Source organism: Vidua macroura, chromosome 9 (genome assembly GCF_024509145.1).
Source record: "Vidua macroura isolate BioBank_ID:100142 chromosome 9, ASM2450914v1, whole genome shotgun sequence".
NCBI classification, from domain to species: Eukaryota; Metazoa; Chordata; class Aves; order Passeriformes; family Viduidae; genus Vidua; species Vidua macroura.
Window position 1 is genome coordinate 5938043 of NC_071579.1, and position 12447 is coordinate 5950489.

The window sequence follows — 12447 nt, forward strand, 5'->3', positions numbered from 1 at the left end:
TGAGATCTACACGGCACGGCCCCCCAAAGCGGTAGCGACTCTAATCCCGCTTCCAGCCGCAGGGGGTTCACAAGGCCGGGCACATCGGGAATGTGGCGGAGGAGCGGCAGCGGCCTGCGGGCCGGCCTGAGGGCGGGCACTGCCCCCGGCTGCGCGCATGCGCGGCGCAGCGGCAAGATGGCGGCTGCCGCGCTGTGCTGGGCGTTGAGGGCGGCTGGGCAGGTCAGAGCGACTCCCTCCCCTCCATTCCTCTCACCCTGCTTCCCCGCGTCTCTCCGGAACGCTATCCGCCCGGCCGAGGCGCCGGCGAGCGGGCAGGGGAGGTGCGGGTAGTGTTTGACCGTTGTGGGCTCGGCCCTGCCCCCGCGGCGCGGGAACATCGTGGGGTCTGGTGTTATGTAGGATTCGGTGTAGCTTGGGGCTGTTTGTGTCTCTCTGTGAAGAGAACTTGCTAACTTTATATGAAGTTCAGAGTTATACACTAATGCAGTACGGAATCTGGAAAATATGAAAGCTGAAGCTCTCAAGGCATCACTGTTAGTCGTCAGAGAGAACAAAGCTCGGTGCTGCCCCTCGTGAGGAAGATGCAGACAGCGATGAGGTGAAAGAAGTGTAACGTGTGCTCCAGGAGTTAAACGATGCCGGAGACACAGGACCCGAGGGAACGGCTGGAGCCGTGTCAGGGGAGGGTTAGGCTGGAGATTAGCAAAAGGTTTTCCCCATGCGGGTGGTCGGGCGTTGGAACAGGCTCCCCAGGGAATGGTGACGGCCCCAAGGCTGCCAGAGCTCAAAGGCTGTTTGGGCAGCACTCTCAGGGACACGGTGGGATTGTGGGGGCCGTGTTGGGGCCAGGCATTGAACTCGGTATTTGTCGGTCCCTTCTAACTCTGGATATTCTATGCTTTATGGAAATAACAATTCATACTTGACTAGGGCAAACTACATGCAACAGGCAGGTGTCACAAGTTTTTTTTTTTTTAATCAGGTCCTTCCCTTGTCCTGCCCAAGGCAGGTGCGGAGCTACCACGTGGACTGGAGGATGCTGCGGGATGTCAAGAGAAGGAAGATGGCATATGAGTATGCAGATGAGAGGCTGCGGATCAATGCCATCCGGAAGAACTCCATCCTTCCCAAGGAGCTGCAGGTACTGCCAGCTGCCTGTACCCAGCCACACGTGCCTCTTGCGGCTGAGGTGTGCTCAGGCCACGGCAATCACTTCATAGATCCTAACGGCTGTCCCAGGTCACGGATGTTGTTTTCCCAGCTCACAAGCACAGAATCATGTCATATTCCATAGTAGCTTCAACCTTTTGAGGGTGTTTACAACAACAGCATGTTCACCTGAATGGAGGTTGTGTGTACTGGGATGAGGGTTTTTTGAAACCAGTGCTTGTGGAAGCAGCGTATGTAACACTAAATACAGTGAAGTCACATGCGTACACTGCCCCTAACATACATTGTCAAACCTATTTTCTTCCAATAATTCAGAATAATAAAACTCTATATTTTTTTTCTTATTTAAAAATCTGAATGCCTAATCTAGCCCAAGCCACCAATCTGTGCAATTAGAAGTATTTAATTTTACTTCCCTGATCTACAAGCATATGAAACCTGCATCAGATCTGGGTGTTACAACTGTTCTTAAAAATTGACTGCCCTGCTCTCAGCCTGCCTTACTAAGCACCAAAAATATTTGCATGTATCAGATTATTCCTGTATTTGATCTGGCCATGATAGTTACACATCCTGGGAGAGAAAGTGTATGAATTTGCTTGTATATATTGACTTTACCATTCTTGGGCAAGTCTGACTGGTGCTGGATGTCCTTACGAGGCAAAATCAATACAGAAAAAAACCCCAAAAGATCTTGTAACATCTTCCAAAGAACCCTACGAGATCCCTTCTACTGACATCAAAGCATGCTACCTCAGCAGGCAGTTAATAAACAACATATATTTAAATTCAGCTCATCTGAAAGGACTAGCCTACCCTGCAACGAGGAGAAAGCCAAGTGCATTTTTGACTAACTGTAATTCCTGGCTTGAGGTTATTCAGTCTGTAAGAAGATAAAATCTTGGGTCTCTTAGAGGGCTAGCCCACCCTGGAACAAGGACAGAGACGAGCTGATTTGACTGGTTAAAATTAGTGGCTTGACATTGTTCTATCCACGTAATAGGATTAATTTGGGGGTCTCCATGTGGATCAGTTTACATTCACTTTTGGAATGCCCAGAAAGGGTGGGCTGAGTGAGGTGAAAGCTCCCAATTAAATAGCAAAGCTTATTCATGAGGTGGTAGAGAAACTTGTGATGGTACCTACTCTGTGTCTGGACTGTGAGGTCTGGCAGTAAGGCCCCCTTTAAATCCCAGGGAACACAGATAAACTTTTGTGCTTTGGTCTTGTTTTAGGAAGTGGCTGATAAAGAGATTGCTGCCCTGCCCCGGGACAGCTGCCCTGTGAGGATCCGGAACCGCTGTGTCCTGACATCCCGCCCTCGAGGGGTTAAGCGGCGTTGGAGGCTCAGCAGAATTGTTTTCCGCCACTTTGCTGACCACGCTCAGATGTCCGGTGTACAGAGAGCCATGTGGTAATAATCTCCACGTGGATGTGCATTCTGGCAGAAGAAACAAACCAGGTTCATTTGTGTGCGTAATTAAAGCAAGATTGTCCTGCCTCAGAGCCCAGCATCAATGTCAAACGAGTAAGGGAAGGATGGGAAGTTGTGCTGATTCATTAAACTCACTGGATTACAATTGGTATCAGCTGACAAGCAGCAGCATAACTGCACTGAACTGGTCTGTGTGAGAGGCAGTTTGATTGTGAGAAAAAAATCAGTATGTGATGGTTGCAGAACTAAGCTGAGGTTTGTGGTATGGGCAATATTAGAAATAAAGACATACAGCACAAGGCTCGTTTAAGCATTTTTTTTTTTGTTGCCATCATACGGTAAGTTCATCATGGTAGTTTGGGTAAAAGCATCAGTAAAACTGCATAACAGGACAAAGTGGTATTCTGCTGTGAACAAGGGCAAGCACAGAGTGGGAATAAAACATGGCCTCAAGTTTAGATATTCTTGCTATGCTAACTCAATATATACATGTATTAATGAGCAAAGTGGCTAAAGGACCTGTTAGACAGTACACTGTGCTGGTATTTCTCCTGTTCGTAGTGCAGCGCTCGGTCCCATGCTTCAAGAACAAGGTGGCAAGGAAGCCCTAGTCCAGACCCTACCAGGAGAGTAATGGCTTCCTTAAATCACAGGTAGCAACAAATCTGTCCTTGGGAGACACATGAGAAGGAGGCAGGAAGGACACAATTAACAACAGGCTTGCTGCTAAGGTCATGTTTGCCCTGTACTCTTCTTCAAAGCACTGCAGTAAAGGAGGGCAGTGGCTGCTACATCCCCCTCCCCAGCAGGGGCTGAGAGGTGGCAATAAAAAGGCCAAATATCACTAGCAGGAAACTGCCAGCAACCCATCACACCCAGCTGAGTTATACTTTGGTGTATGAGCCATCTTAATATACTTACTCTCTTACCTTAAAACCCTTTCAAAGTTGATGGAGAAAGTGGACCTTATCCCTTGTTTCCTATTTTACACTGCTGGAGCCAGGGCAAGTTCCCTATCCCTGATCTCCTGCTGATGACTGCAGACTGCATCCTGACTGATGCCATTTCAGATGGGCTCACAGCCCAAGCACTTTGATTTCCAAAATTCATAGTAATAGTAAGTAGGCAGGAATAATAATCATTTAATCAGAGTAATCATTAAATTTGATTACCACAGGATTAACACCATATTGTTTCTGCTTAACTATCAAATGCTTAGAGGTTCTGCTTTCTTCAGCAGTTCTCCCTTTGTGACATGCTTTATAGTTCAGCACTTTCCCATTTTTAATCAGAAAGCTACACCCTGTGAAGTGAGCATGACACTAGCCCCAGCAACCACATGGGTCCAGCTGCCACTGGCAACAGAGGTCTTGGCCCATCCTAGTTTAAGACTGCTTTACTTTTACATTCTGTGCTCAGTCTCACAGCACTCCCCACTCATCTGAGAGGCTTTCTCAAGGAAAGTAAGGATATATACCCTATGCTTCACTCCTCAGGAAATGCTGAACCACTTGACTGACGGAAATGCTTTGTAAGCTATTTTATTTAAATATTTTCTCCAACCTGAAATGGAAAATGACTGTCTTTGCTTGGAAGAAGGTTATGTAAACGATGATCTTTGCAGCACAGCGTGTCTCACATGGAAGATCAGTTTTAAGGCGGCCCTTAGAGTACTTTCAGATATCCATTGGTATGTCCCCTTTGTACTGCTTTTCTCTGCTTTCAACCCAGGCCTTATTGATGGTGCGCTTCATCTCATCGTCCCCTTCCGCATACATCTTTTTTAAAATGTTCATAAGCCCTTCACTAGGATCTGTGGTGTCATAGGCAGCCTTCCTGCAAGACAGATACATGAGAAGGTCAGGTATACCCAACAAAAGTAAGTGCTAATGTTTGTTTGAAACATCCTGGTAATGGGACGTTTGCTTTGGCAAAGTCTTTAGATCATGGCAGTTTCAGTCGGCTTCCAAATAGGAAGAATCCTAAGAAACACCCTTAAACCAAGTGCAAGCTGAGTAGTATACCTAGAGATGTCCCATGGGGTGGGACAGTATTTTGATGTGAAGCATTTTGCAGTAAACGTGACCCTGGAAGCACTCCCAAAATTAACTGTAGGAAGCAGAAGTGAAATATAACACACAGAAAAGTGCCAATACCTGCCATGTGTTACATAACAGGTGAATAAAAATGGAGAAATGTCCACATCAGGCTCTTTGGAGAGACCACATTCACAACCCAAAAGGCTTTTTTTCTGCTTCCCATTTTTCAGATGATCTCCAGAGGTTAACTGACTTCTTAACACATTACATTGCAAAGCAATTTTCTCAGGTGATGAACAGTGGCACAAGCAGTCAGCACCCGTGGAGGACATGGCCTGTATGACCCGACTATAAATAATGCACTCTCTATCCCATTTTCCAAAATCCTGTAGGTAGTCCTAGCGCAGTCTATCTCAAAAACACAGCAGATGCAAACAGATCAGCAGAGGGAGCAATTTCCTCACATTCAGGGCTAACCATCGGCTGCACAGACCCTGGCTGGGAGCAGCATTTCTGGAGCCGTTCCTTTGACAAACAGTAAATGTTCGGGAATTCTCTGCACAAGATACAGGTTTAACAAAGTGCCCCGTCCCTCCAGAAAACTGCATTAATTGTCAAGTCACTTCCTCTTAAATCTCCTGTGAAGCCATTTGAGTAGAGAAGGCCGTTTTGCCCTAAATTCAGGTACTTATGCCTGATCAGTTTTAGCAAATCACCCTAAAAACATACAAAAATAATTGTTGTTGGCAGGGATAAAAGTCTTAATTGTGTTCTCATTCTTCAAGGTGGCTATACATGTAAAATAACATTAAATCATTATATGATATACATATATATATATATATATATATTATAAAGTCTCTTGCCCTCAGGTGTTTCCTGTTGTCATTTACCACCCTCATACCTGTGTATGTCTAAGCTGCCTGCTGCTCCCAAGCACTTGAAGTGTTTCAAACTTGCTTGAGGACTTTGGAAAACCATCTAAGTAAACAAAGACCTGCTTTGCCAAAAGCATGCTGGGATTTTTGTGCAGGTACCTCAGACACAGGTGACAATAATTATTTTGACCAGTAGAGCTGCAGGGGATCTACCCATGTAATTCTATATAATACACACTTTATCTAAAAACAGTCACCTCACTAATGCATTTTTTGCAATTAATGCAGCCATCAAAATGCAAATGAACCTTTCACTGGTTGATTCCCTTTAGAACTCTCACTGCAGGTCTTCCCTATCATATGTCCTATGATGCAGCCTTCATCATTAGCAATAAAACAGGGGAGGAATGGCAGCTACTCAAAGTATATTTCTTCCGCTTGCAGTCCTACAAGTATCAAAAGAAATCCCAACCTAACAATCCTCCAACATGTCAGGGCCTGTCCCCCAGACCACCCATCCTCAGAATAACTGCACAGTCAGTACAGATCTCTCCCAACAGTCCTGAAACAACACAGAGAACAGGAAATGGAAAACAAGACGGAGGGCTGAAAAGACACTTACTCTTTCTCTTTGCTTTCTTTTTCCACTTGAGTGAGACAATCCCATTTTTCCTCCCGCTTCTTCTTACACATGACAAGGATCATGTCTGTCTTTATCTGTATGGTGAAAAACAGCAAGGCATGAATTTAGAATGCTTCATAAAGGGATGCCAGTCAAAATTATAAAGGTTAGCTTGTAACAACTTAAGCCTCTTCCATACTCACATATTCCTGAGCATTTTTCTCAGCTATCCATTATTATGTAGCATACAAAAATTACAGCATGTTCTCAGCCTCAGGGTACAAAGTATTAACTCCACTGTGGACAATTTATACATGTGGTTAATATAATACTAGTACAGACTTACACTGCCAATATAGAAGAACATAAAGTGCTGCAGGAACACTGTCCAGTGATTTAAAGGATGCTCCAGCACCCAGGACTGCTTGGTAAAGAGTGACTATATTTACTAGACTTCTCCAAGCATACCAAGTTGAAGTAGAGGCTCCTCCAATTTATTTCTCCAAGGACAAGAAACTAGTTTCGGGGTATTGAGTAATCTTGCAACATGTTTGCAAGTTACAAAGCCTGCTGACTTGCAACCCTGACCTAAATTTCACAAAGATCTCCTGCCTGCCACAGCTTTAGCTTGGTTTAACAAGTACATGACTACTGCTCGCTTTCATACTGTATTATAAATCACCAGAGCATCACTCTCATTTATTTCAGCTGGTTTAATTTCACTCTGTACTAATTTTAGGCCAGTTTCTAATTGAACCAGTAGTTCTTCACATCTGATGTCACCAAACACAACAGAGAACTCACAGGAGGTTTGTGACACACCTCAGCCTGGAAAGGTGCCACAAGCAGCGGAGTATGGATATCCCCAGTCAGCAGCAGTACAATCGTACTAGTTGTCCTGGTTTTGGCTGGGATAGAGTTAATTTTTCCCTTACAAAATTAACACCCTGCTAGGGTTAAACCAGCACACCAGTGTTCAGTTCTGGAGCAACAAACCCCTAGTAAGGCAAAGCAGGTTCCACACTTGGCTTTGGGAATTAAGCCTATTCAAGCTTCCCAAGATTTCAGTCTGCTAACAAATCTTTTAAAATTGCAAAGAATTTCTCAGAGGTATTTAAAAGCACAAGGATGCAAATGAACACTTGGTGGTGTTTTCTGCTTAATTATTTCTGAAATCCTGTTGGTGAGCTATTAAATATCCAGACATGATCTCTTGAAATAGGATTCCAGAGACTAATTCTGCAGTTATGACAATCACAGATTACTAAGACTCATGTTCACAGCGCAGAGATTTAGCAGCAGAAGGGAGGGACTGAACATTAGAACAGAGTCTCCTGAACTAGCCAGGCAATGAACATGATACTCTGTGAGGGCCCTAAATTACCTCTAACAGACAAGGTGCACTGACCTTTCTAGAGCTGCCTTCCACAGAGATGGGCTTCAGGAGGTTGTTGAAGGTCATGGTGTAGTTCTTCCCATTCAGATTCTTCACTAGCAGATCAAATGACCTGGACCCAGGAAGTGGAGGGAGGAAAGGCAGAAATATTCCAATAATTACACTGTCTGAAAACCCTTCAGTAGGTGTATTTCTTAGGAAAGCAGAGTACTTCTTGGGAAAGCAGGCCGACAGGCTTGAATTAGGTTATTCTCAGACCTCTCAAAAAGTTCAGTTTTAACAGAGAAATTAAAAGGACCAATCGAGACTCACAACAAATCAAGATCTTTAGGATCCTTTCTACCTACAAACTTGGAAACTCAAATTTCCTTAAAGTACACCTCAGTTCTATCACCACAAATACCCAGGGCTAACACTATGTGCCCTGTCAAGCATGGTGAGGTGCACTTGTAAAACAAAAACACCCTGATACCCTCAAGTGCTACTAAAAGCTAATACAACTGAAGTTTAAAAAAAGAAAAAAGGAAGTGGAGAAAAAAAGGCTAATCCAACACTCCTGCATTTCAGTGTTCTTGCTGTGCTACAAGATGAACTCACCTCTCTGTGAAATTCACCTGCACACTCTCAGCTGGAAGCTTCTGGACACCATTTAAAGAGATATAAATCTTAACAAACTTATCTGACTGATCCCAACCTGGAAGTGAAAAAAAGAGATTAAGTTCTACCTTTCCTCCATAAGCTTCATGCACTCCAACTTCCCCCACAAAACCCCCTAGAACAACTAGGCTCTTTTCCTTACTGAAGCAATTTTCAGAGCGATAAAAGGAAAACATGAATTATTCAGGAATAACTTGAGAGCAAAGGGAGGTTCCCCTATGTAGCCTTGCTCCCTGACCCCTGCAAATTCTGAGAAAACCCAAGTATCAGCTCAGGTCAAAAGAGAGCAACCCAAGCTGTGCAGGGGGAGTCAGAGCCAGCTGTTCGCTCCTGCTGCAGTTTCCTTGACCCACTTCTTCCCCTACTCCCTGCATCTTGAGCAATTCCCTCTCCTCTCACCTACATGGGGAGCAGAGAAGCCAAGGCTTACTCTTACATTCCTGCTAAACACTAAGCAATGGAAAAATACCAGCTCGTACAGCAAGGATACTTAATGCATCCCACCAAACACTATCACACAAACATGATCAATACACACCAGGGTTCGAATGGCAAGTAAACACGTGGCAGCTTTTAAAGTGGGGTCTCCAGTGTGGAATAAACACTGGAGATGTGGAATAAACAATTAAGGCTTCACTATGATGCTAAGTGGCAACTCTAACTCCCAGTAATGCCACCCTGCCATCTCCTCAGAGAGATGCTAGAGCTCTAGAAAAATAATCCTACCATAATTGTTTATCTTCACTGTGTACCCTCCCAGTGATGACTTTTCTTCATCTGCCACATCTTTTGGCTTTGGCGGAGGCTGATTCTTGATCTCCAGCTCCAGCTTTTGTTTCTCTGCCACAAGGACATCACGCACCCGCTTCCTAGTGGCATTCGTGAGCAGCTCCTTAACCTCTTCCAAATCTTTCTGCAACTGGTTCAAAAACAAGGGATCACGCGTATACATTGGATACATTCTTTGTGCTGAGGGTTCACAGCTTTGTGTGACAATTTCACGTATTCCAGATGCTGGAATTTCAGATTTATCAGGTCAGTAGTTTAGTTTCCCACTACAACCAGTCAAGCACGGAATCATCCCTTCCTCACCCCCGTCCGCTCCTGTAGGTATGTACAACCACAGAATCCTAATTCAGAGAACACAGAAGGGGTCGGGCAGGAAGGGTGCAACTCCCCTGCTCAACCACGGCCATCTCAGAGCACAAGACTGGAAAAGACATCCAAGACCGTCAATTCAGACAAGGTTTAAGCTTTCAGTGCTTAACTCTTCATACATTAAAAACCAACAGGAACCAACAGAAGCAGGGCGGATGGCACAGCTCCCTCAACATGCACCGCCGCGAGGAGAGACCTCCACAGCCCTCAGCGAACGCGGGGACTGACGGCTCCCCACCTCCCAGCCTGGGCCACACCGTTGCCCCTCGCCCAGGACCCCGCCTGCGCCCGGGGAGCGAAGTCGGGAATCGCCTCACCTCCTCCCGCGCCACGGCCATGGCGGCTCCCCGTGGAACCTCTGGAACCTTCCGGTCGCAGGAAGTGACGCGCGGGCAACGGCCCCGCCTGCTCCGGCTCTGAGGGACGGGCGGGACCGAGAGCTTCTCCCCCCGCCCGCTCCAGCTCTGAAGGACGGGCGGGACCAGGATCTTCCCCGCCCCCCGGGCTCTGAGGGACGGGCGGGACCGAGAGCTTCTCCCCCCGCCCGCTCCAGCTCTGAAGGACGGGCGGGACCAGGATCTTCCCCGCCCCCCGGGCTCTGAGGGACGGGTGGGAGCGGGGGCTTTTCCCGGCCCCAGGGCTGCTCAGTGTGAGGGACGCCTGAGGCGGGCCCGCGCTGGGTTTTCGTTTGGCGATCGGAAATCTGCCCCTCATTTTACAGCAGATGCCCCTGAGCTTGTGGCTATCAAGGTCCTAGATTAATTTTGCGAAATAAAGTGTTGTTTTCCTTCTTCAGGCAGAGAGTATCAGGCTCATGTGGGGGAGGTAGTGATCAAAGGGGAAGAAATCTCCGTGGCCTGTAAAGGAAGATGGGCTTATAAACTTAAGTGCCCTGTTCTGTGTCTGCTCCTCATTTTCATGGTTATTAAGGTTGGAAAAGTCCTCCAAGATCAACTCCAGCAAGGTTTAAGCTTTCAAGTTTGAAGATTTCAGCAATTAAAAAACAAACAAATCCAATAGAAGTTCGATGGATGGCACAGTTCCCTCAACACACACCACCGCACAGGGAGACCCCTCAGAACAAATGCATAATAAACTTTCTACAACAAACCCAGAGAGTAAGTTACTGTTGGGAAATTGTTCCTGACCTGTAATGCCACAATGTGTACTCTGGGAGTGACTTTGTGAGTAAGAGACATAGTTATCAAACCATTTGCAAGGAAAATGTAGCTTTTATTTATAGAGCATTTGGCTATATGCATGTGAAAACATGCTGTTGTAATGCTACCAAATTCTCTATTGTGCATTTTCCTCAACAACAACAACAAAAAACATTACTGTTGACACTGTTACTAAATCTGTGCAGTGAGCACCAACAAATAAAATTTCTATAGCCCCATTGGGCATTAAAATTTCCTTGGAAGAAAACAATAAGGCAATGGCATTCTTTCTCTCAGCAGGAATGTAGAGGAGGCAGCGTTTGCCCCCAGATGTCCTTTTTAAGCAGTGTGACCCAAGGCAGAACACAGCCCTTCAGCACTGAAAAAGTCCATTTCTCTAGAACAAAGTGCCAGTTGTAACACCTGTTCTACCCAACTGAGGAATGTCAGCTCATTTGCTGATACATAGGCTTAAGGTCTGGGTTTTTGTATCTTCTAAAGTGAACATCCTGGAATTCATCTGTAAAGAGATCTGTAGAGGTAGGGAGGGAAGAAGAAATTTGATGAAAATGAATTCATAGAAGCCCTGAAGCCAAAGATTTATGTTCAAGTTGTCATTCCCCAAAGTGGTTTTAACAGATGTACTGAGGTGTTTATTATAACCCTCTGCTGCAGTGCTTCAGGATCTGCAGTAGAGAAAAGATCTGCAAAATTAACTGTGGGTATTCTAAATTTTCATAGGACTAAGCATAAGCCTGACCATCTTCAGGAATAGCATTTGGAGACAGGATAGTTGATTTTATCCAGGAAATACAATATGGTCAGCTGGAATTTACTTTTATGGCAGGCTTTTTTGTTTGTTTGTTTGGTTGGTTGGTTGGTTTTTTTGATTGGTTAAAGACAGTTGCTTATGCAGGAATTACTTCCTTACCATTTTATCTGTGCAACTGAGACAAGGAAAATTTTGTGGTTTTTTAATATAGCTACTAATCTTTGAGTTTCCCCACACTCAGTTGGGGTCTTCTATTAGCAAGCGCTCTTATTTTTACAATTTAAATTGGTATTGCTTTCTAATTTAAGTTCTGGCTAGAGGAGAAAATGCTTTTGTTAACATAGAAATGCATTTGAAGTGAGTCTGTAATTTGCTTTTTTTCTTAAGTTTTTGGGGTTTTTAAAGTTAGTTTCCTTAAATGATGAGCATTTCTGCACACATGGCACTTCCCTTTGAGTGGCAGCTTCCATGTGGAAGAGTTGGCACTCTTGTCATGTAAAACAAGCTCCACATTGCTCTCTCCTTTGCAGGAAGCTGCAGCAGCATCTGGATGCTGCCTCCTCTCCTGACAAACATTTTGGATAGTGATGTGGAGGTAAATCCATACAAAATGTTATGGCTGGTAAATTGAATCTTCAGCTTTTGTCCCTCTTTGCCTTATCTTCCCCTGAAGTGCTGTGTGCTTTTGCTGTTATCTGGGAACAACGGCAGTTCTTCTCAGTTAATGGAAAAATAAATCCTAGAGCAGTTGCTCACATGGAAAAATGTTTTATAAAGCATTTGGATACTTCTGTCTGTGGCACATTCTGCTCTCTGTTCTTGCTCAGCCCTGCCTCTCTCTTAGTAGTCACTTGCCAGTTTCTTGTGTTTCCTTCTGCCCCCCTTGTCTCTTCCTGCCGGCGTGCCGCCTCAAGGCTTGTGTACTCCAGGGAAGCATGAAGACCTTAACAACTACTACTATCCCACTGCTGTGTATCACCAACCTTTAGGAAAAGCATTCTCTGTGCTGGAAACCTCAGACTGGCATTTGGAGCAGAGGACCAGGGTGAGCCCTTATCCCTCTGGCACAGATGAACAGGTGTACCCTGTGAACAGGGACATTGTCCTAAGAAACAGGCTGGAATTAGCATGGACCCCCTTTGGACAGCCAACCTGCC

The 12447-nt window shown here is 45.3% G+C and overlaps 2 protein-coding genes across 4 annotated transcripts; one reads left to right on the top strand and one right to left on the bottom strand.

The window, feature by feature from the left end:
- Nucleotides 1-3: 3 nt before the first annotated feature.
- On the top strand, nucleotides 4-2907 carry MRPS14 (mitochondrial ribosomal protein S14). 3 transcript variants are annotated; one of them, XM_053984807.1, is made up of 3 exons: nucleotides 4-222; nucleotides 986-1144; nucleotides 2409-2907. In XM_053984807.1, the coding sequence occupies exons 1-3, from the start codon at nucleotides 91-93 to the stop codon at nucleotides 2589-2591; spliced, it is 474 nt and encodes a 157-aa protein (XP_053840782.1). In that variant the 5' UTR covers nucleotides 4-90; the 3' UTR covers nucleotides 2592-2907. The 3 variants fall into 3 exon arrangements, with proteins under 3 accessions (XP_053840782.1, XP_053840784.1, XP_053840783.1); XM_053984809.1 differs by lacking the exon at nucleotides 4-222 and adding an exon at nucleotides 618-689; XM_053984808.1 differs by lacking the exon at nucleotides 4-222 and adding an exon at nucleotides 731-864.
- Nucleotides 2908-4124: 1217 nt separating this feature from the next.
- Nucleotides 4125-9803, bottom strand: CACYBP (calcyclin binding protein). Its single transcript, XM_053984810.1, has 6 exons — nucleotides 9676-9803; nucleotides 8927-9119; nucleotides 8141-8237; nucleotides 7556-7655; nucleotides 6148-6242; nucleotides 4125-4444 (listed from the first exon to the last, which is right to left on the bottom strand). Exons 1-6 carry the CDS (start codon nucleotides 9694-9696, stop codon nucleotides 4285-4287), a joined length of 666 nt encoding a protein of 221 aa, XP_053840785.1. The 5' UTR covers nucleotides 9697-9803; the 3' UTR covers nucleotides 4125-4284.
- Between the last annotated feature and the right edge of the window lie 2644 nt (nucleotides 9804-12447).

What these genes read in the sequence shown, in the direction of transcription:
- MRPS14 (XM_053984807.1), top strand. Translation starts at nt 91, where the DNA reads ATGTGGCGGAGGAGCGGCAGCGGCCTGCGGGCCGGCCTGAGGGCGGGC. An exon ending in CGTTGAGGGCGGCTGGGCAG is followed by an intron (nt 223 to 985) that starts GTCAGAGCGACT and finishes TTTTTTAATCAG; the next exon opens with GTCCTTCCCTTGTCCTGCCC. An exon ending in TCCTTCCCAAGGAGCTGCAG is followed by an intron (nt 1,145 to 2,408) that starts GTACTGCCAGCT and finishes GTCTTGTTTTAG; the next exon opens with GAAGTGGCTGATAAAGAGAT.
- CACYBP (XM_053984810.1), bottom strand. Translation starts at nt 9,696, where the DNA reads ATGGCCGTGGCGCGGGAGGAG. An exon ending in AGTGAAGATAAACAATTATG is followed by an intron (nt 8,238 to 8,926) that starts GTAGGATTATTT and finishes TTTCACTTCCAG; the next exon opens with GTTGGGATCAGTCAGATAAG. An exon ending in AAAGAAAGCAAAGAGAAAGA is followed by an intron (nt 4,445 to 6,147) that starts GTAAGTGTCTTT and finishes TCTGTCTTGCAG; the next exon opens with GAAGGCTGCCTATGACACCA.